This window comes from Asterias amurensis, chromosome 5 (genome assembly GCF_032118995.1).
Source record: "Asterias amurensis chromosome 5, ASM3211899v1".
Classification (NCBI taxonomy): Eukaryota; Metazoa; Echinodermata; class Asteroidea; order Forcipulatida; family Asteriidae; genus Asterias; species Asterias amurensis.
Window position 1 is genome coordinate 11,522,844 of NC_092652.1, and position 16,490 is coordinate 11,539,333.

At 38.3% G+C, this 16,490-nt stretch overlaps 1 protein-coding gene across 2 annotated transcripts in view; it reads right to left on the reverse strand.

Moving 5' to 3' along the window:
• Positions 1-2,465: 2,465 nt before the first annotated feature.
• The window catches only part of LOC139937207 (ectopic P granules protein 5 homolog), a 63,577-nt gene continuing 49,552 nt past the window's right edge, over positions 2,466-16,490 (reverse strand). For both annotated transcript variants that reach the window (XM_071932288.1, XM_071932287.1), the window contains 9 exons: positions 14,939-15,114; positions 13,648-13,833; positions 12,683-12,840; positions 11,324-11,374; positions 10,216-10,412; positions 9,028-9,276; positions 7,281-7,506; positions 6,507-6,713; positions 2,466-5,946 (listed from right to left, as the gene is read on the reverse strand). In XM_071932288.1, coding sequence (XP_071788389.1) covers positions 5,586-5,946; positions 6,507-6,713; positions 7,281-7,506; positions 9,028-9,276; positions 10,216-10,412; positions 11,324-11,374; positions 12,683-12,840; positions 13,648-13,833; positions 14,939-15,114 — 1,811 coding nt within the window. In that variant the 3' untranslated portion in view covers positions 2,466-5,585. The remainder of the gene's footprint in view (positions 5,947-6,506; positions 6,714-7,280; positions 7,507-9,027; positions 9,277-10,215; positions 10,413-11,323; positions 11,375-12,682; positions 12,841-13,647; positions 13,834-14,938; positions 15,115-16,490) is intronic.

A 16,490-nucleotide genomic window follows, 5' to 3' on the forward strand; every position in this document is an offset into this window, starting at 1 on the left:
TCTCTCTCTCTCTCTCATTGGGGAAATAGCCCAGTATGATGACAGACAGACACCAGACTCTTACAATTATCAAATGATTTCAAGGTGTCAAACGATGACTCCAAGGTGTGAAACATTGACAAATACATGATCCAGATGTTGACTGAAGTCAATTTTCTTTGCAAAGAGGATTAAGACTGGTATTCCCAAGTCACCTGTGTATTGTGCAGCATCATCAACAAGACATTGAGCTTACTCATTCAAGGTGTTAATTACATCAACACCTAACATATTAGAAATGTGTGAATTGCGTCTTTGTGCATTACTTGCTCTGTTTAAACAATTTGTCCTGTTGCGTATGCGGCAATTATTACTAGTTGCTTTACTTCCGTTCCTAACAGTTTACAAGGACATTTCTTCCTTCATGATGGGAGTAAGAAGATGTTGAAATTATGTCATTAAATGGGTTATGGCACAACAGGATTGTAGTTACACCAAATGTACCAAGGAACTATTCCAATTTGGATTTAAAAGTTGGGTTATTCATTCATGCTATACTCTGTGATTTTGTCCCCAACATAAGAAGTTTCTTTGTTTGTATTGAAACATTTTGTTTGAGTTTCCTGACATGATAATTTCTGAAATTGTATAGACATAACTTGAAGGGTTTCACTGTGCAATCTCTAAACTGAAAACAAGAACAAAATGTACTCCACTAAAAGTTGATGATGTGAATTGTGGCATACCTTCAGTGAACAGGTAAAACTTAAAAAATTATTCTTTATCACACGATGCAATTATACTAATATCATATCTTATTTTGGTTAATCAGAAACCTTGTTCATCTCTGTACATGTCAGGGCCCTATATTTCAAGCCTGAAAGCACAACAAACTGTTGCAATGCAAAAGTAGGTGACCAGCTGAGAACACAATACAGTTACCATTGCTGCGGCTGGTATCCCGGTCATATCTTGCTTAGCCAAGAATCTTTCTGCTTTATGAAATTGGTCCCTGATGACTAACTGTTTTGGGTAGAATCACCAAAATGTGTAGGAGGAAATAACCGGCTGTGGTTTGTAGGAATTGAATCTTCATTGTGCTTGGAGATCTGTTTTAATTCCAATGAGGATATGGCCAGCTGTCCACAATTGGGAATTGGGATATATCTTTAGGTGACTAAGGTGAACAGGGCTCAAATTCATGGCTCAGGGGTGGATTTCACATAGAGTTAAGACTAGTATTATCTTGAGTTAGGACGAGGGGAGGAGTTACTCGTCCTAACTTAGGACTAGCCACACATTTCGTATTACTCCTATTAGGACTAGCCACACAACTCTTTGTGAAATCAACCCCTGCTTACTGTTAGCAAAGAAATGACGCTTACAGCATTCGGTGCTTATGTCAAGGGTGTTTCATGGTTGAGCAGAACATAAAACTAAACAAACATGTAATACAACACATGAGACTTTGGCTTAACACCAGTGCTGCCAGCAACCAATGGAACAGCAAACAACCCACACTTTAGTGACAGTAGTGCTCTAGTTTGATGCGTTTTTTGTTGGCACTCCTTTTGAAAGTATACATCTTGTGACATTTTAAAGGAACACGTTGCCTTGGATCAGTCGACTTGGTCTTTGAAAAGTGTTTGAAACTGTTATAAAAAGCATATGGTTAGAAAGATATTTTAAAAGTAGAATACAATGATCCACACAAATTTGCCTCGAAATTGAGTGGTTTCCCTTTTACTTTGCGTACTAATAACACGGTCGGCCATTTATGGGAGTACAAAATTTGACTCCCGTAAATGGCTGACAGTGATAGTCGACGAGGTACATGTAAAATGAAAACCGTGCAATTTCGAGTGATACTTGTGTGGATCATTATGTTCTACTTTTGAAATATCTCTCTAATCATATGCATTTTATGAAGACCAGTTTGACCGATCCAAGGCAATGTGTTCCTTTAAGTGAAAAGGTGTTCACATTACTACCGCAATTCTCAAAATGTCTGCACTTTATACGTGTACTGCTGGGCCAAATTTCATAACTCTGTTTACCATAAGCATAGAATCAAGTGTATTTCACAGGTAAGCAGGGAATTTTCGCTTGTGCGCGTGCATACTCCAGGTTTCAGCTTGCGCAGAAATTCAGCAAGCACAGAGTGGTGATCGTAAACGTAGAATGCATTGGCAAGCAGGGGTTGATTTCACAAAGAGTTAGGACTAGTCCTAACTTAGGACTAGTCCTATAAGAGATACAAATTGCATGGATAGTCCTAAGTTAGGACGAGTAACTGGTCCTAACTCGAGATAAGACTAGTCCTAACTCTTTGTGAAATCCACCCCTGAGCCATGAAATTGGGGCCTGCGTGAAAATGGGAAAGGCTTGTGGTTCATAAATGTAGTATCTTGTTTAGAGACTGGTGTAATGACTAAGATATTAACAAAGTCAAAAACAGAGAACACAAAGATTGATGATGCATTCAACATTATATTTTATTATAAACTTCAATATATTCAAGGCGTTATAATTTCACATTCATGTACAAATATTGATCATAGCTAGGGGCTCGTTTCTTAATTACCAGGAATTTTTAATTCATCTTATTATTAAACAGAATATAGGTACCGAGTTTGATTAATAACCATAAATAACAAAAAGAAGACTATTTTATAGTCGTCTCAGGAATAGACCCCTTACACAAGATCACAATGTCGCAAGCCCAAGCAGCGCCCTCGCTGAGCTTAAAAGAAGGCTGACCATTGGCTCAGACCTGCACAAGGAACGCGTATGCATGTTTCCATTATTTGACGATGGCAGCCAAGTCTATATCACACATATCTCTTTATAATTGTACAATGTTTTACATTACAAACTTTTTAATCTACATGTACGTTGTACTAATACTTCAGTTCTTTTCACATTTAGAATTAAAGACAAGGAGGTTTGTTATTTTGCAAGCAGTCTGATTCTTTGTGCTTGATGGACATTTGAAAGGCTAACCTGTATTGGACATACATGCAATTGAGGAAGAGCGCAGATTGAAAAATTGTTTCATACCTTAATCAATTTAAATCTTTCATCAAGCTCGTCAGGGATAAAGAACAATGCGTAACACCAATTTATAATAAAGTACTGTACACTGGGCTTTCCAAGTATTGTGGTAAGAATTTAACAGGGCCCCAAAGTGGGATTTCAACCCATGACTTTTGTACTCTACAGCAGATGTCATGGCTGCTAGACAATTATTTTACACACTAATGTGAATGACGACCAAATTTGAATTGGGCCACAGCATCTTGTAAAGCATTACATGGTGCCATCAGAATTAGGTCTCATAATTGAAACGTAGTCCCACATCTCGTAGGAAATACTGTATGTTACAGCGCCAGGAGCGTCACTGGGTGACGGACATGTGCGCTATATAAGAAGCCACAATTATTATGATTATTATACGCCTCTCTTAATACTTATGCATAACGGCATAATTCTTACCCAAAATTGAGGCTATGGGCGCACGTCCCCCATCACTTGCAGTGGCTGCGCCCATCGCCTCGTTTTGGATAAGCATTGTGACGTACCTCATGCATAAATATTAAGAAAGGCAAGTTAGAAACTGAAAACATTTAATTTGGATATTATGGGGGCACATTTGTACATGTAACTTCCAAGCATGACTTGTTTAATACATGAAGTTCTTTCAACAAATTAGGAACATCATGTCACAAGTTCAATCTAGGTTAGTACGTCATTCAAAATAAATCAGGCTTCGATAATTTGCACAGAATTCTAATAAAAAAACAGATATCAGTTTACAAAGAATACAAAATGAATTGAAGCACACATAGGTATTGTTTAGATTAAGTTTAAGCATTCAGTAGCTTTGTGTCTGGCATTCACAAACGGCCTGATACTTATTGAAATATGGAGCCAGTTTTGGTTAAATTTGATATGCCCGATTCAAGAACATAATCAGTCAAAAATTCTCCTAAAATGTTGATCCTACTTTCAGCCTTTTCTTTTGTCAGCAGTGATTCTCAACCATGCTGTGTATAGTATAGAAGTAAACCATAAAATCATATTAAATCATATTAAAATATATTATTTCAGAATAAGATTAAAATAATTGTTCTTTATCAAATTAATAAGGAAATAAACGTAAAGTAGAATATATGGACTGAGTTGAAGACATTTGCAGATTCTAAATGATCAGTGTGGCTTCTTATAATTATACCCCCATACCCTCAGTGATAACTCAAGGCACTCCACCATTTACTGCTTACCTGCAAGGTATGCAGAGCTACTTTCTGGAAGTATGAGATCAATTGTTTTACATACATGTAGCAGAAACACCCGCGAGAACCCATGTTTTTGATAAGTGCACAGTTGTCGATTTCACAAACTCTTCCTAACTTAAGACTAATCTTAGGACTTAGGACGAGTCCCAACCCTGCACTGTAGCATGCAGACCTTAAGATTAATCCTAAGTTAGGACGAGTTACTTGTTCTAACTCGAGATAAGATGAGTCCTAACTCTTTGTGAAATCGAGCCCTGGGTTCTTTTATTACACGTATAAGGCCTACACTCTACACAGGACCAGCAGCTTTACGTCCCATCAGAAGGACGCAGCAATAGTGATTAAGTGCCTTGTTTAAGGACACAAGTGCCAGGACCACTCTTTTGATCAGAATCACCAGAGTTTGTGTCCAATGCCCTAATATCCGCTTGTGATTACTTCAATTGATTCAACTTGATGATTCCAAGTTTTTACAATGTGATAATGAAGTTATATTACATACATGTACAGTCATCACACTCAATGCAAATTATTTATTGCGAAACATTTCTGAATAACTCTAAAAGACTGATCAGTGATCGATCACAGTTTGTTTATTGGCAAGGTTCTTGGTGTTTAGTGAATAATATAGCAGAAACATCATTCACGGAATCTCTAACTATTATAACCGAGTATTAAAAATTTTAATTGTGTATCTTCATAGTTAATACCAGCAAGCACGATAACAAGCATTTAGTACAAGGGTATTTATTAATATCTGTAATCAAATAATGCAAGACTTACATGTACACCTTGTGATTTTATCCAATTTACAAAAATGTATGCCCAAATATCAACAAAAATGCAAGGACTTACACCTTGTGATTTTATCCAATTTATGCTCAATTTCAACATGCAAGGCTTACACCTTGTGATTTTAACAAACTTTACACCCAATTTTGACCCTTGTGATTTTATCAAATTTACGCCCAGTTTCTGCACAACAGCAAGGCTTACAGCTTGTAATTTTTATCCAAATTATGGCAAATTTTGACGAAAGAATGCAAGGTAAATTTAAGCAGGGAGCCAGTCACAGACAAAACATATTACATGATATTTTGGCTGGCAAGCTGCATCTGCTATATAGTGATGTACTTTACTGTTATCTTTTTAAGCCTAGCATATTCGTGAAATTTGCTCAATATAATATGCTCCATGGAATCTTTGACCAAATACCGTATGATAGTTATTAAAAATGGGCCAATTTGACTTTGATTATGCATGGCAATGGGGGTGGTACCTCAGCAATGGAATGGTTGCAGGTGACATCTATAGGACTCGTATTACCGACAGATAATGCTTCTCAGGGAACATCAGCGCCACAAGATGCCCCAACAGATGCATCGCATCCTTGAGGGTCTTGCTCCCATCCAAGACGAGAGTTCTTGAGTAACGTGCATGCTCAGTGAGTCCCACGTAGTTCTTATTATCGATGGCTGCATCGAGCTGTTTCAATGCTTGATAGGCGAGACTGGATGGCTTGGGAACGTCTGGAGTTGTCGGGGATTGGGGATACGTTTCTCGATGTAGTGTTATGGCACCTGGATCGTTGGGTTCCATACGAATTGTCCCGTTGCGGAGGACTTGTGCTGAGATGAAAGAGGCCATACTTCTTGCTATCACACGGAATCTTGCAAAAGAGGATAAACAAAGTACTGAATTTGATAGTGTCCTCCTTTGGTCAGAGACCAGTGTTCTCACTTGGTGTATCGCAACATGTGCATAGAGTAACAGACATGTAATTCTTTTTTACTGAACTGGTCATCGAAGTTGCAAGAGAAGAATAATGAAAGAAAAAACACCATTGCTGCACAAATTTGTCTGCTTTCAAAAAATGAAAAAAAGCCTTCATGCCTGAAGTATTTTAATATTTTAGTAAGAAATAACCTCTTTCTAAAAAACTATGTTACTTCAGAGGGAGCAATTTTAACAATTTTTTATACTATCAACAGCCCGCCTTTGCTTGTTACCATGTAATTTTTTATGCTACATGTAACAAAAGTGTAACATAAGCAGCCAAGTGGAAATACATGAATAGGGAGAGTCAGAAAGCACACAGGAAAAAGCAAGAGGTAAAACAATTAAAAGGACTACAGAAGGGGGGGTTGATTATTGACATTGAATTGATATTGAATTGATATGTGTCAATTTTGTAATGGCTTCACCAAGATAAACCCTCTTGAAGCATACCTGTAGGAGAGATCAGACTGTCTGCCGAACCCAATGGCGCCAAGTATACCAGATGAGCTACGATCCTCGCCTTGTGTCACCATACTAGGGATGAGGTTGTTGAGTGAGCGGGACAGGGTCCAATGGGGAGCACCAAACTCAACTTGATGGAGCGTCATCTGAAGGGCTTTGTGCCACCATAGGAACACCTTGGCTTCATTTGCAGGTCTGTATGGAAGAATAAAATGAGCACTTGTAGTTTAGATAAAATTAAATCTCTGGTCCTATGTTACTGACAGTGTAGAAGGACTTCCTGATATATGCAAAGGTCATTCATAGACCCGCTTAAGCACAAAAAGTTTCCAAGTTGCTCAGTTACTTTCTAAAATACAATTTTTCATGCACAAAATGTTACTGATATCCTATATAGTTTTGCTCTTGCTTACAATTTCATGGCCCTGCTTACAAAGCAAAGAATCACGGTGCTTCTGGAAGCAAGGAATTCTCCATTTATGTCAAGCATTCACAAGTTAGCAGGGATTTCGGCTTGTGCGCATTGGAACTCCATGTTACTAGGAATTGATCGCAAGATTGGTGATCGGAAGCGCAGAATGGCGATCGTAAGCACAGAATTCGGCTGTAAGCAGAGCCATGAAAGTGGGCCCAGATGTACATAAATCATGGTGGAAACTTCAGTGCCCTAGTAGAAGACATACATGTAGGCCATTCAAATACATTGAAATGAGTGGCAGAGACGCAGAATTTGAAACTTAAAAAGAAAGATACGATTAATACCTGAGCTTGTTTTTCACACACCAGTCCACCAGCTCAGTATACAAAGTGTATTCCTCTTCCAGGCTTTGACACAATGGTGACCTCTGACCTAGGTAAGCGTACAGGGTGAGTATGGATCCCTGCTTGGAGCATTCTCCTAAGAACTCTTGGTGAGTGAGCTCAGGTACATGAAGAGCATGAAGGACATTGGTCCAGCCACGGGACGGGTCAGGGGACAAGTCCATATCTGTAGGGTTTGAAAGGGTGTTCAAATTTGTTCAATTTCCTTAGTTTTAAAAACAGGAAGAAATTGTAAATAATGGTAGACTTGCGTGTGAAACCATGTGTAAGTCTCTTTTGTGGGAGTGTTGGCTCTGAAAAGGGACTGGTGTGGTCTCGACAATTTGAACAGTGTACTCTGTTCGTCTTTAGGAGAAACACATGGTTGTACCCCCAAGTTTACCATTTATCTATAGTTTCTTCCTATTTATCCACACCATGCAAAGCTTCAACAAATACGAAGGATTTAAATCTTTGAATGGTGGGGACATAATATACAATACAAGTCGCTTTTGATGAATCGCAGTGATTCTAAAAAAAAAAAAAAGAATTATTATGAAATGAGAGATGAGCCATGTATCCTCCAAGACCAATACAGTGGAAACTCAAGGTTACATTTCTGATAGAAAATAAGTGGACGGTGTGGGATAATACCCAAGCGCAAACGCGCGTGGAGGTTGGCGCGTTAACATGTTTTAAAAAAAAGTCGAATAGCTTTCGGTATATTAACGCATGACTCACGCATGGACCGCCACGCGCTGAACTTGCAATACCCACGCGACATTTTGCGTGGTTACCCGAGAATGATTGGTGCTTTGATGTCGTTTAATTCGCCATGATTACATGTATACGGTACGTGCGGTGCACAGGTTTGGCCAGTTAACAACATCATTCGGACCTCTACTCGAGGGCACCCAACTCAAATGGTATCATGTGGATAAGGTCTATTGAAGACCCCTTAATATTACCATTGCTTATTTTGATTGCCAAATTAGAAATAAGCCAGACATGATTGTCATTGTGCAAAAACTCCTTGACAAAACATAGAACTTTTTTTCTGTTTCAATCACTTGAGCATGACCATTAAATGTGATGACATTTTTACACCTGTGTATTTTTTTTTTGATGAGAGATCGCCAAACACAACTAAGCCACGGACAGCCTATCAAGGTGAGGGCCACTCTTTACTGGTTTGCCCAATCTAACCAAATCAACTGCCACTTAAGGGAACGTTGCCACCTACTCCTTGGGCTGAAACAGGGTTACCCCAGTCACAGTCTTTAAGGATGTACATGTGGGTGTGGATATCATCCACTAGGATACTGGCTGGTTGAGCAGAATGTACTGCATTTGTACAAGTGTCACGGCTTGGGATTCGAACCCACGCTCTGCTGATCAGAAACACCAGGACCCAATTTCATGAAGCCTGTCAGCAAAAAAACCTTGCTAAGCACAGAAAAGTATTGCTTATCAGAAATAGGTTACTAGCCAAAATTACATTTTCATTGGTCTAAATGGTGCCCCAATCAATTTTTGCTCAGCAAAGAATTTTGTAAAGCAGTGTTTTATGCTTAAAAGTTTATGAAATTTGGCCCAAAGCCGGTGAGTAGGTTGGTCTACATAAGATTGCTCAGACACGACACCTCACTGTTTTATGGTATGTTTTATCGAAGACTAGAGGATGTTCAAATTTAAAAAATATACGTACTAGAGTTGAAGTTAGCCTCTATACAAGCCTCCACGACCACTGCCAGATGTTTGATCGAGGCCAACGTGCGACATGCCGCCGTTATGCAGGGAAGACAGAGGGCGCTACTCGTTGAGGCTTCAAACCAGGAGACTATCGCGCCCAAGATTGCGTTCGGAGCATCGTGGATCGGTGAGCAGTTGTTGAGTAAAGTCAGCAGCGTGGAGAGGAGAGAGGCTAGTTCTTGATGTCTGACTGATGTCGGACCACCTGAAGCATAGAGAAATATATTTAAAGGGAAGGTACACTATTGGTAATTGTCAAAGACCAGTGTTCTCACTTGGTGTATCACATCATAAGCATGAAATAACAAACCTGCGAAAATTTTAGCTCAATTGGTCATCGGAGTTGGGAGAAAATAATGAAAGAAAAAACACCCTTGTTGGACAAATTTGTGTGCTCCAGATAGAAATAAAAGACTTCTAGCTAGTCTTTTATTATTTTAGTGAGAAATTTCCTCTATTTCAAGAACTATGCTACTTCAGAGGGAGCCGTTTCTCACAATGTTTTAAACTATCAACAGCTCTCCAATTTTCGTTACCAAGTCAGTTTTTAAGTTAACATTTGTTTTGAGTAATTACCAAACATGAACCTTCCCTTTATTACTGTTTAAATTTGATATATGTTAAATTTGCAAAGGGATATGAATATTAATTTTGGTTAACTCTTACACCAATGTGTGATAACACTGTATACTCTCGAGTTCTGTGAAAAAAAAAATCATGGGTGCACATTTCTCGAGTGGGATTCAAACCCACAATCTTTGCAATTCTAGAGCAGTGTCCTACCAACTAGACTACAGAGATTGCCACGTAGTTAGAAGCAATTTGAATCCTAGTGAATTAGCAGCAGGCACTCCAAGGATTTAATGTTAAATTTGCATCAGGATAAAGAAGATTACATGTACATGTACATGCCCGTTTTTTCACAGCACTTCACAGAGTGTACAGTGCCAACACACATTGGTGCCCATGAAATGATGCCCATGATTTTTTTTCCACAGAACTCGAGAGTATACAGTTCCGTGTTATAACACATTGGTGTAAGAGTAAAAAAAAAAAAAAAAAATCCCGATTTCAGCAGTGATGCTTTTCCAAAGACACTGATCATTTTATCAAAACAGTTTTAATTCTTACTAATGTATCTCACCTGCAGTTGAAAGCAACTCGATATCATTGAGTAGCTGATGCACAGCAGGAGGGAACCAGTCACTGCGTGCATCATTGAGCAAGGAGCATTTACTGAGCAGACGTACGACCAGCTTGACGTAGGCTGCTCTCTTGGAAGAATCATCAGCTGAATCAGATGATGACGGGTTGCCAAACCTGGCCACCTCATGCATCAAACTATAAAAAGCAAATTCATTGCTATTATACATGTATTCTGGAACATATGAGTTTAAATACATTCAACATGGTCGATAGTATGATATTGACAGAGCCATACTTGTATTATGTGATGCAGAATTCCCTTGAGAGGAAGATCATTTTAAAACAAACAAACAAACAAACAAACAAACAAACAAACAAACAAACAAAAAACAAAGAAACAAACAAACAAACAATTAAACAAATAAACAAACAAATAAATGAACAAACAAACAAACAAACATATTCTGAAGTGAACTGTTTAATATTGCAACAAGATGAAAAGCATGACTTTAATACTCCAGATGGTAGCAGATGTTCGAGGTTATTTCACACTGCTTACCAAGTTCTGAGCATGTGCACATTTTCAAGAACAATGGAGTTAGTTTGCAAGACAACTACCACCTTTCAAAAAGTCTCCGGATTTTGCACCAGAAATACAAAAAAGGAAACAATTTAAAGGCACTGGACACCTTTAGTATTGTCAAAGACCAGTTTTTCTTGATCATTTGGTCATTGAAGTTGCAAGAGAGTAATGAAAAAACACCCTTGCTGCACAACTTTGTGTACTTTCAGATGTCATACACTGTATAAAAGGCTTCAGGCCTCAAGTAATTTAATATTTGAGTGAGAATGTACTTCTTTCTAAAAAACTACGTCACTTCAGAGGGAGCCGTTTCTCACAGTGTTTTATACCATCAACAGCTCTCTATTGCTTGTTACCAAGTAAGTTTCTAAGCTAACAACTATTTTTGAGTAATTACCAATAGTGTTCAGTGCCTTTAATGTTATCTTCAAATTATCAAAATGAACAAAATTAATTTCAACCAAATTTTGAGAAAGAAAGATAATGTGACAAGCAAACTACAGACAGGAACAAACCACCTCACCTCATACTAGAAACAGGGGAATAATTAGCAGCAGCAACAGAAGAACCACATCTGAAAAATACACCAAAGTCAAAAAAAGATACAGGAACATGGAAAATTTATACCAGATACATGTACAACAAGAGTCCTAAAGAGAATAACTCAACATGTAGAAAAGGGTAAGTTTTTCAGTTTGTACAGCTAGTTAAATAAAGGTTAACTGAAATCAAAGAGGGAAAAATGCAGAAAATTAAGATATACATGTATACCGTTGGAAATTCCGTAGTGTTTTTTACATGCTGGGAAATAATTTGGATTTTACACTTACACTAATGTGTATCAAGCACTGTTTACTATGTACTTTTCCTTTTACCGATGGCTAGATGCAGTTCAATTAGACAGGCCTAAAGACTTAAACTGCCTCTAGCAATCAGGCTAGCGCGCTAGCTATCGAGCTACATGTAGCTCGATGGTCTAGTGGTAGTAGTGCTAGTGCTCTAGCAATGCAAGGTTGTGGGTTCAAATCCCACCCAAGTGTTTTGCCTGTGGATATTTTTCACAGAATTCTGGAAAGTTCTAAGTATACAATGCTTCATACACATCGGTGTAAGGTAACAAAATAACAATTTAGGTTCTCTATACCCAATGGAACAATAAGCATCTACTACATGCAATTGAAATTTTGGCAAAAAAAAGGAGAAAGCATCCTTCGCAAATTTATTTATTTGGTCACAATGAGTAATGCCTTTATACAAATGTATTGTCACTACAAAACTAGCCCAATTGTAAATTATTTGTGTTGATGTGGGGTACAACCTCACTCTTGCATTGTCATAAGTATCTGCCTCTTTACCAAGAAAAAAACCGGATCTGTCTTTGTCACATGTTTGTGTGGCTTCTGAATGGCACCCTGAACGATGATATTGACAAAATTGATGAGAGACTGACAACATTGGGCTATAAAGCTCAGTTGGAGTGCGTTAAACTGGAAGTCGTTGGTTCAAATCCTGCTCTTGTCAACTTTTCTTTGTTCAACCCCAAATTAGTAAAGAAAGATCACAGATAATTTCATGCTGAATTTTTCTCACATTGGCATGAATGGTAATTGGCATAAATTTGAACGAAAAACAATTCCCTCAATTTTTTTATTTATTTCTAAAATATTTAAGCCTGTACAACGGATTTACGTGACTCTCTTAAAAATATTGTTCTGTGATTTTCACTTTTTCCTCAAATTTTTTTACAACTAATGAAGCTGAAACTTCTACAGGTAAATTATACTACATAACATCTTCATTCAAAGTGAGTGGCGATTCATGTCATGGGCAAACACTTGATCTATAAAACATGGCAAAGCATTTTAACCTCTCGACCCCATACCTGGTAGAATTGTGATCACTCTGTTCAGGCAGGCCCAGTACACATTTTGGATTGCAGCGATCTGTCTGCCACGTTGCAGCACAGTTATAAGAACTCACATCCAGAAGTTGCCAGGGAAAGTCTTTGGCTTGTGCTAACAGATGTTGCATGGCCACACCCTAAGAAAAGATAAACAGTACAGGTGACTTGCTTAAGTTCTCTGATCCCCGATCAAATGTGGATCACATACGTCCTTGTGCCCCGGATAAATCTCTTGAAATTGTAATGTCATCGTTTGTAAATGTCAAAGGTTTTGAAAGATGTCGCCTATTGTTTTCTTTTCTGATCCGGTGCGTGGCATGCTATGGCTCATCTGCGATGTCCATGACCTGCCAAGAGCTAACCCACTTGGGTTTTTAACATTTAGCAAGTTGTGTGAGAGCGGGCATCTTTTGTACACAGTTACAGCGGATGTTGTTATGTTTGGTCACGTTGCTTTTATGTTGACAATTGCCTTCCTGCTGCTCGTAAAGTCAAAACGGTTTGTTAAAAAATGCATATGGTTGGAAAGGTGTTTTAAAAGAATAACGATCCACACAAATATGCCTCGACATTGCAAGGTTTTCCTTATACATCGTGAACATACACGGCACGCCAATATTTGACTCTATAAAAAGGCCGACCGTGTTGGTTCACTAAGTAAAAGGAAAACCTTGCAATTTCAAGGCATATTTGTGTGGTCATTATATTATACTTTTACAACACCTTTCGAACCACATTGATTTCTTATCAAACAGCTTCAAACGCTTTTCTGCCAAGGAAATGTGTTCCTTTAAGCACACAGTATCTGATACAAAAATTTTCTGGTTCGTAAAGTCAAAGTAATAATTCAGGATTTAAATTGCTCATTTGAAGAGGTGAGTTTTGAGCTGTCGATTTAAGATTGAAAGATTGTTCTGTGTTCTAAAGTCAACACTACTACTTACCTGGGTTTTCATGATGTTGTCTTCATTCAGGAAGATAACGAGTAGGCTTAGAAGGTAGGACAAGAAGCTGTTTGACATTGAGGTATCCGACCCTTGGCAGTAACCATCACAGACCTGTCCCCAGGGAATCTGGGGGAAAATGCTGCCCAGAAACTCCAAGCAACTTTGACTTCCGTCTTCAAAGATCTATACCCAAAGAAAAGATTTTTGCATTCATTCATAAACATTTTCATGAAATAGAAAACTTTTTTTGCATCAGGGATAAAGAATGTTTTTTGTTGTTTTACCCTTACACCGATATGTCTTAAAGCCATTGGACCCTTTCGGTAAACAGTATTGTCCAAGGCCCACACTTCGTGTATCACAACTTCTATATCAAATAACAAACCTGTGAAAATTTAGGCTCAATCGGCCATCGGAGTCGGGAGAAAATAACGGGAAAACCCACCCTTGTATCCGCGCATTTTGCCGTGTCATGACATGTGTTTAAAATAAATCCGTAATTCTCGCCATCGAGAATTGATATTGTTTTACTGTTTTCTCAAAAAGTAAAGCATTTCATGGAATAATATTTCAAGAGAAGTCTTTCACCACTACCTTCTGTAAACCCTGTAAGTTATTTGTAAATCTGTGAACTTTTTTTTTTTTTTTCTGTACCGAAAGGGTCCAATGGCTTTAAGCATCGTCTTCTCAGCACTTTCCTGAGTTTGTTGCAAAAAAATCCACAGAAAAATCACTTGGGTAGGATTCGAACACACAATCTACGGCTTGCTAGAGCAGATGTCTTAACCACTAGATCACCAAGCTACATTTAGCCAGTTGGCAAAGAGGCAGTTCAAATCCTTAGCAATTAGTGATGCAAGGGTAAATAGGTTGATTAACATAAATAAACATGTTTAAAACGGACTGAATTGGCGAGAGGATAAAAAGTAAGGTAAGTAATACGTTTACAAATGAAAGAAAATAGTATATTTAAAGGAAAAATAAGAAAACTCTGTGGGGTGTCTTCATAACTGTCACATATTACATCAAGGTCATTTTTGGGGTCATTACCAAAGTATGACCCTACACCTTCAAAAGAGCTTTAAATAATACTAGGTTTTTATACAGCGCTTCCTCTATCACACCCCTAAGAGGTGCATTAAAGCGCTCAGTATTTTTTTCTGCAAGGTATCTGGAGATACTATTTGAAGTGTGAGACATCGGTGAGACAAATTGCAGTGAGTTATGAAATGGTCTCTCAATGACTCAACTACAATGACTCATCTCTACATGTACAGTATATACTCACTTGGATCATCAGCTCCATGGCAGTCAGATCAGGGTTAAACTGATTCCAGGGCAACTTGGCTAGATGCTGATGGTACATCAAGAGAATGTCAACTCGAAGACCCTTCCTGGCTAAGGTGTTGTAGTAGAACGGCCACAGACTGGTCATAGGGTTGGCTTGGGGTGGGGCTAGGTAACCTGATAACAACAACGGAGAATGAGATCAGGGTTAAACTGATTCCAAGGCAACTTGGCTAGATGCTGATGGTACATCAAGAGAATATCCATTCGAAGACCCTTCCTGGCTAAGGTGTTGTAGTAGAATGGCCATAGACTGGTCATAGGGTTGGCTTGGGGTGGGGCTAGGTAACCTGATAACAACAACGGAAACATAGTTAAGGGTAAAAATGATTCCATGGCAACTTGGCTAGATGCTGATGGTACATCAAGAGAATGTCAACTCGAAGACCCTTCCTGGCTAAGGTGTTGTAGTAGAACGGCCACAGACTGGTCATAGGGTTGGCTAGGGGTGGGGCTAGGTAACCTGATAACAACAACGGAGAAATTGATTGGCTTTTTTTATGGTGAATAGGTAATTTCTGATGATACATGTTTGCACAAGATTGTACGCACAAATACCCTACCTGGCTTAGGCCATAGACTTGTCAAAGGGTTTACCAAGGGCTTACTGGCTGGAAAAAAGAAGGGCCTGTTGGGAACCCTGTAACCTCTGGAGTACCTCAGGGGTCTTTGCTTGGAACTATTAAAATTAATTCTTAAATTAAGAGGGACAAATGGAAAATTCACCAGAGCAATTTTATCCACATTTTAATCTTAAATGTCGAAGCAACTGCTGAAGTTACAAAGGGAATAAAGATTGAGTTCCTGCAAGAAAATTTGAAGGCTTAAATGGTCTAGGTACTTTTGTAGGAAAAAATAACACAACGTCTAAAGTTTTACACTAAATTTACACAGTTTGAAGATAAATGACAGTAGAAAGCTTCTTTGAAAATATTACTTGCTCAGGTGCTGTAGTTTTTGAGAAATGAGTAAAACAATGTCATGAAAATAATTTTCGTCTCAGTGATCATGAGTCGGAAATTATTTTAGCATGTAAAAACGTATTTTCATTACATTGTTTTACTCATTTCTCAAAAACTACAGCACCTCAGCAACTAATACTTAAAGGTACGCTTTCTACTGTCATTATATTCAATCGCTGTAAGTTTAATGTAAATCTATGGACACTGTGTTTTGTGTGACAAAAAGTACCCAAATCCTTTAAAGAGATTTTGAAAAGTTAATACAGGACAAGCCTTTTTATTAACTGTGAGACAACTTTATTTTTTTGGGGATGAGGCAATATCATTGTTTTTGTTGGCAAACTGGGGGGGGGGGGGGGGGGGGGTGGAGGATACTTCCAAATAAAGAATGTTTACTTGAAATAAAGAATGTACAAATTTTTCTTTTCCCAAGCCCACATCAGAAGAAGGTCTGAAATTCCTATTGAGTAATTTTGTCTATGCAAGAGTCAATATATCTTTGAAATAAAGTGACTAGGTCTCCGACTTACC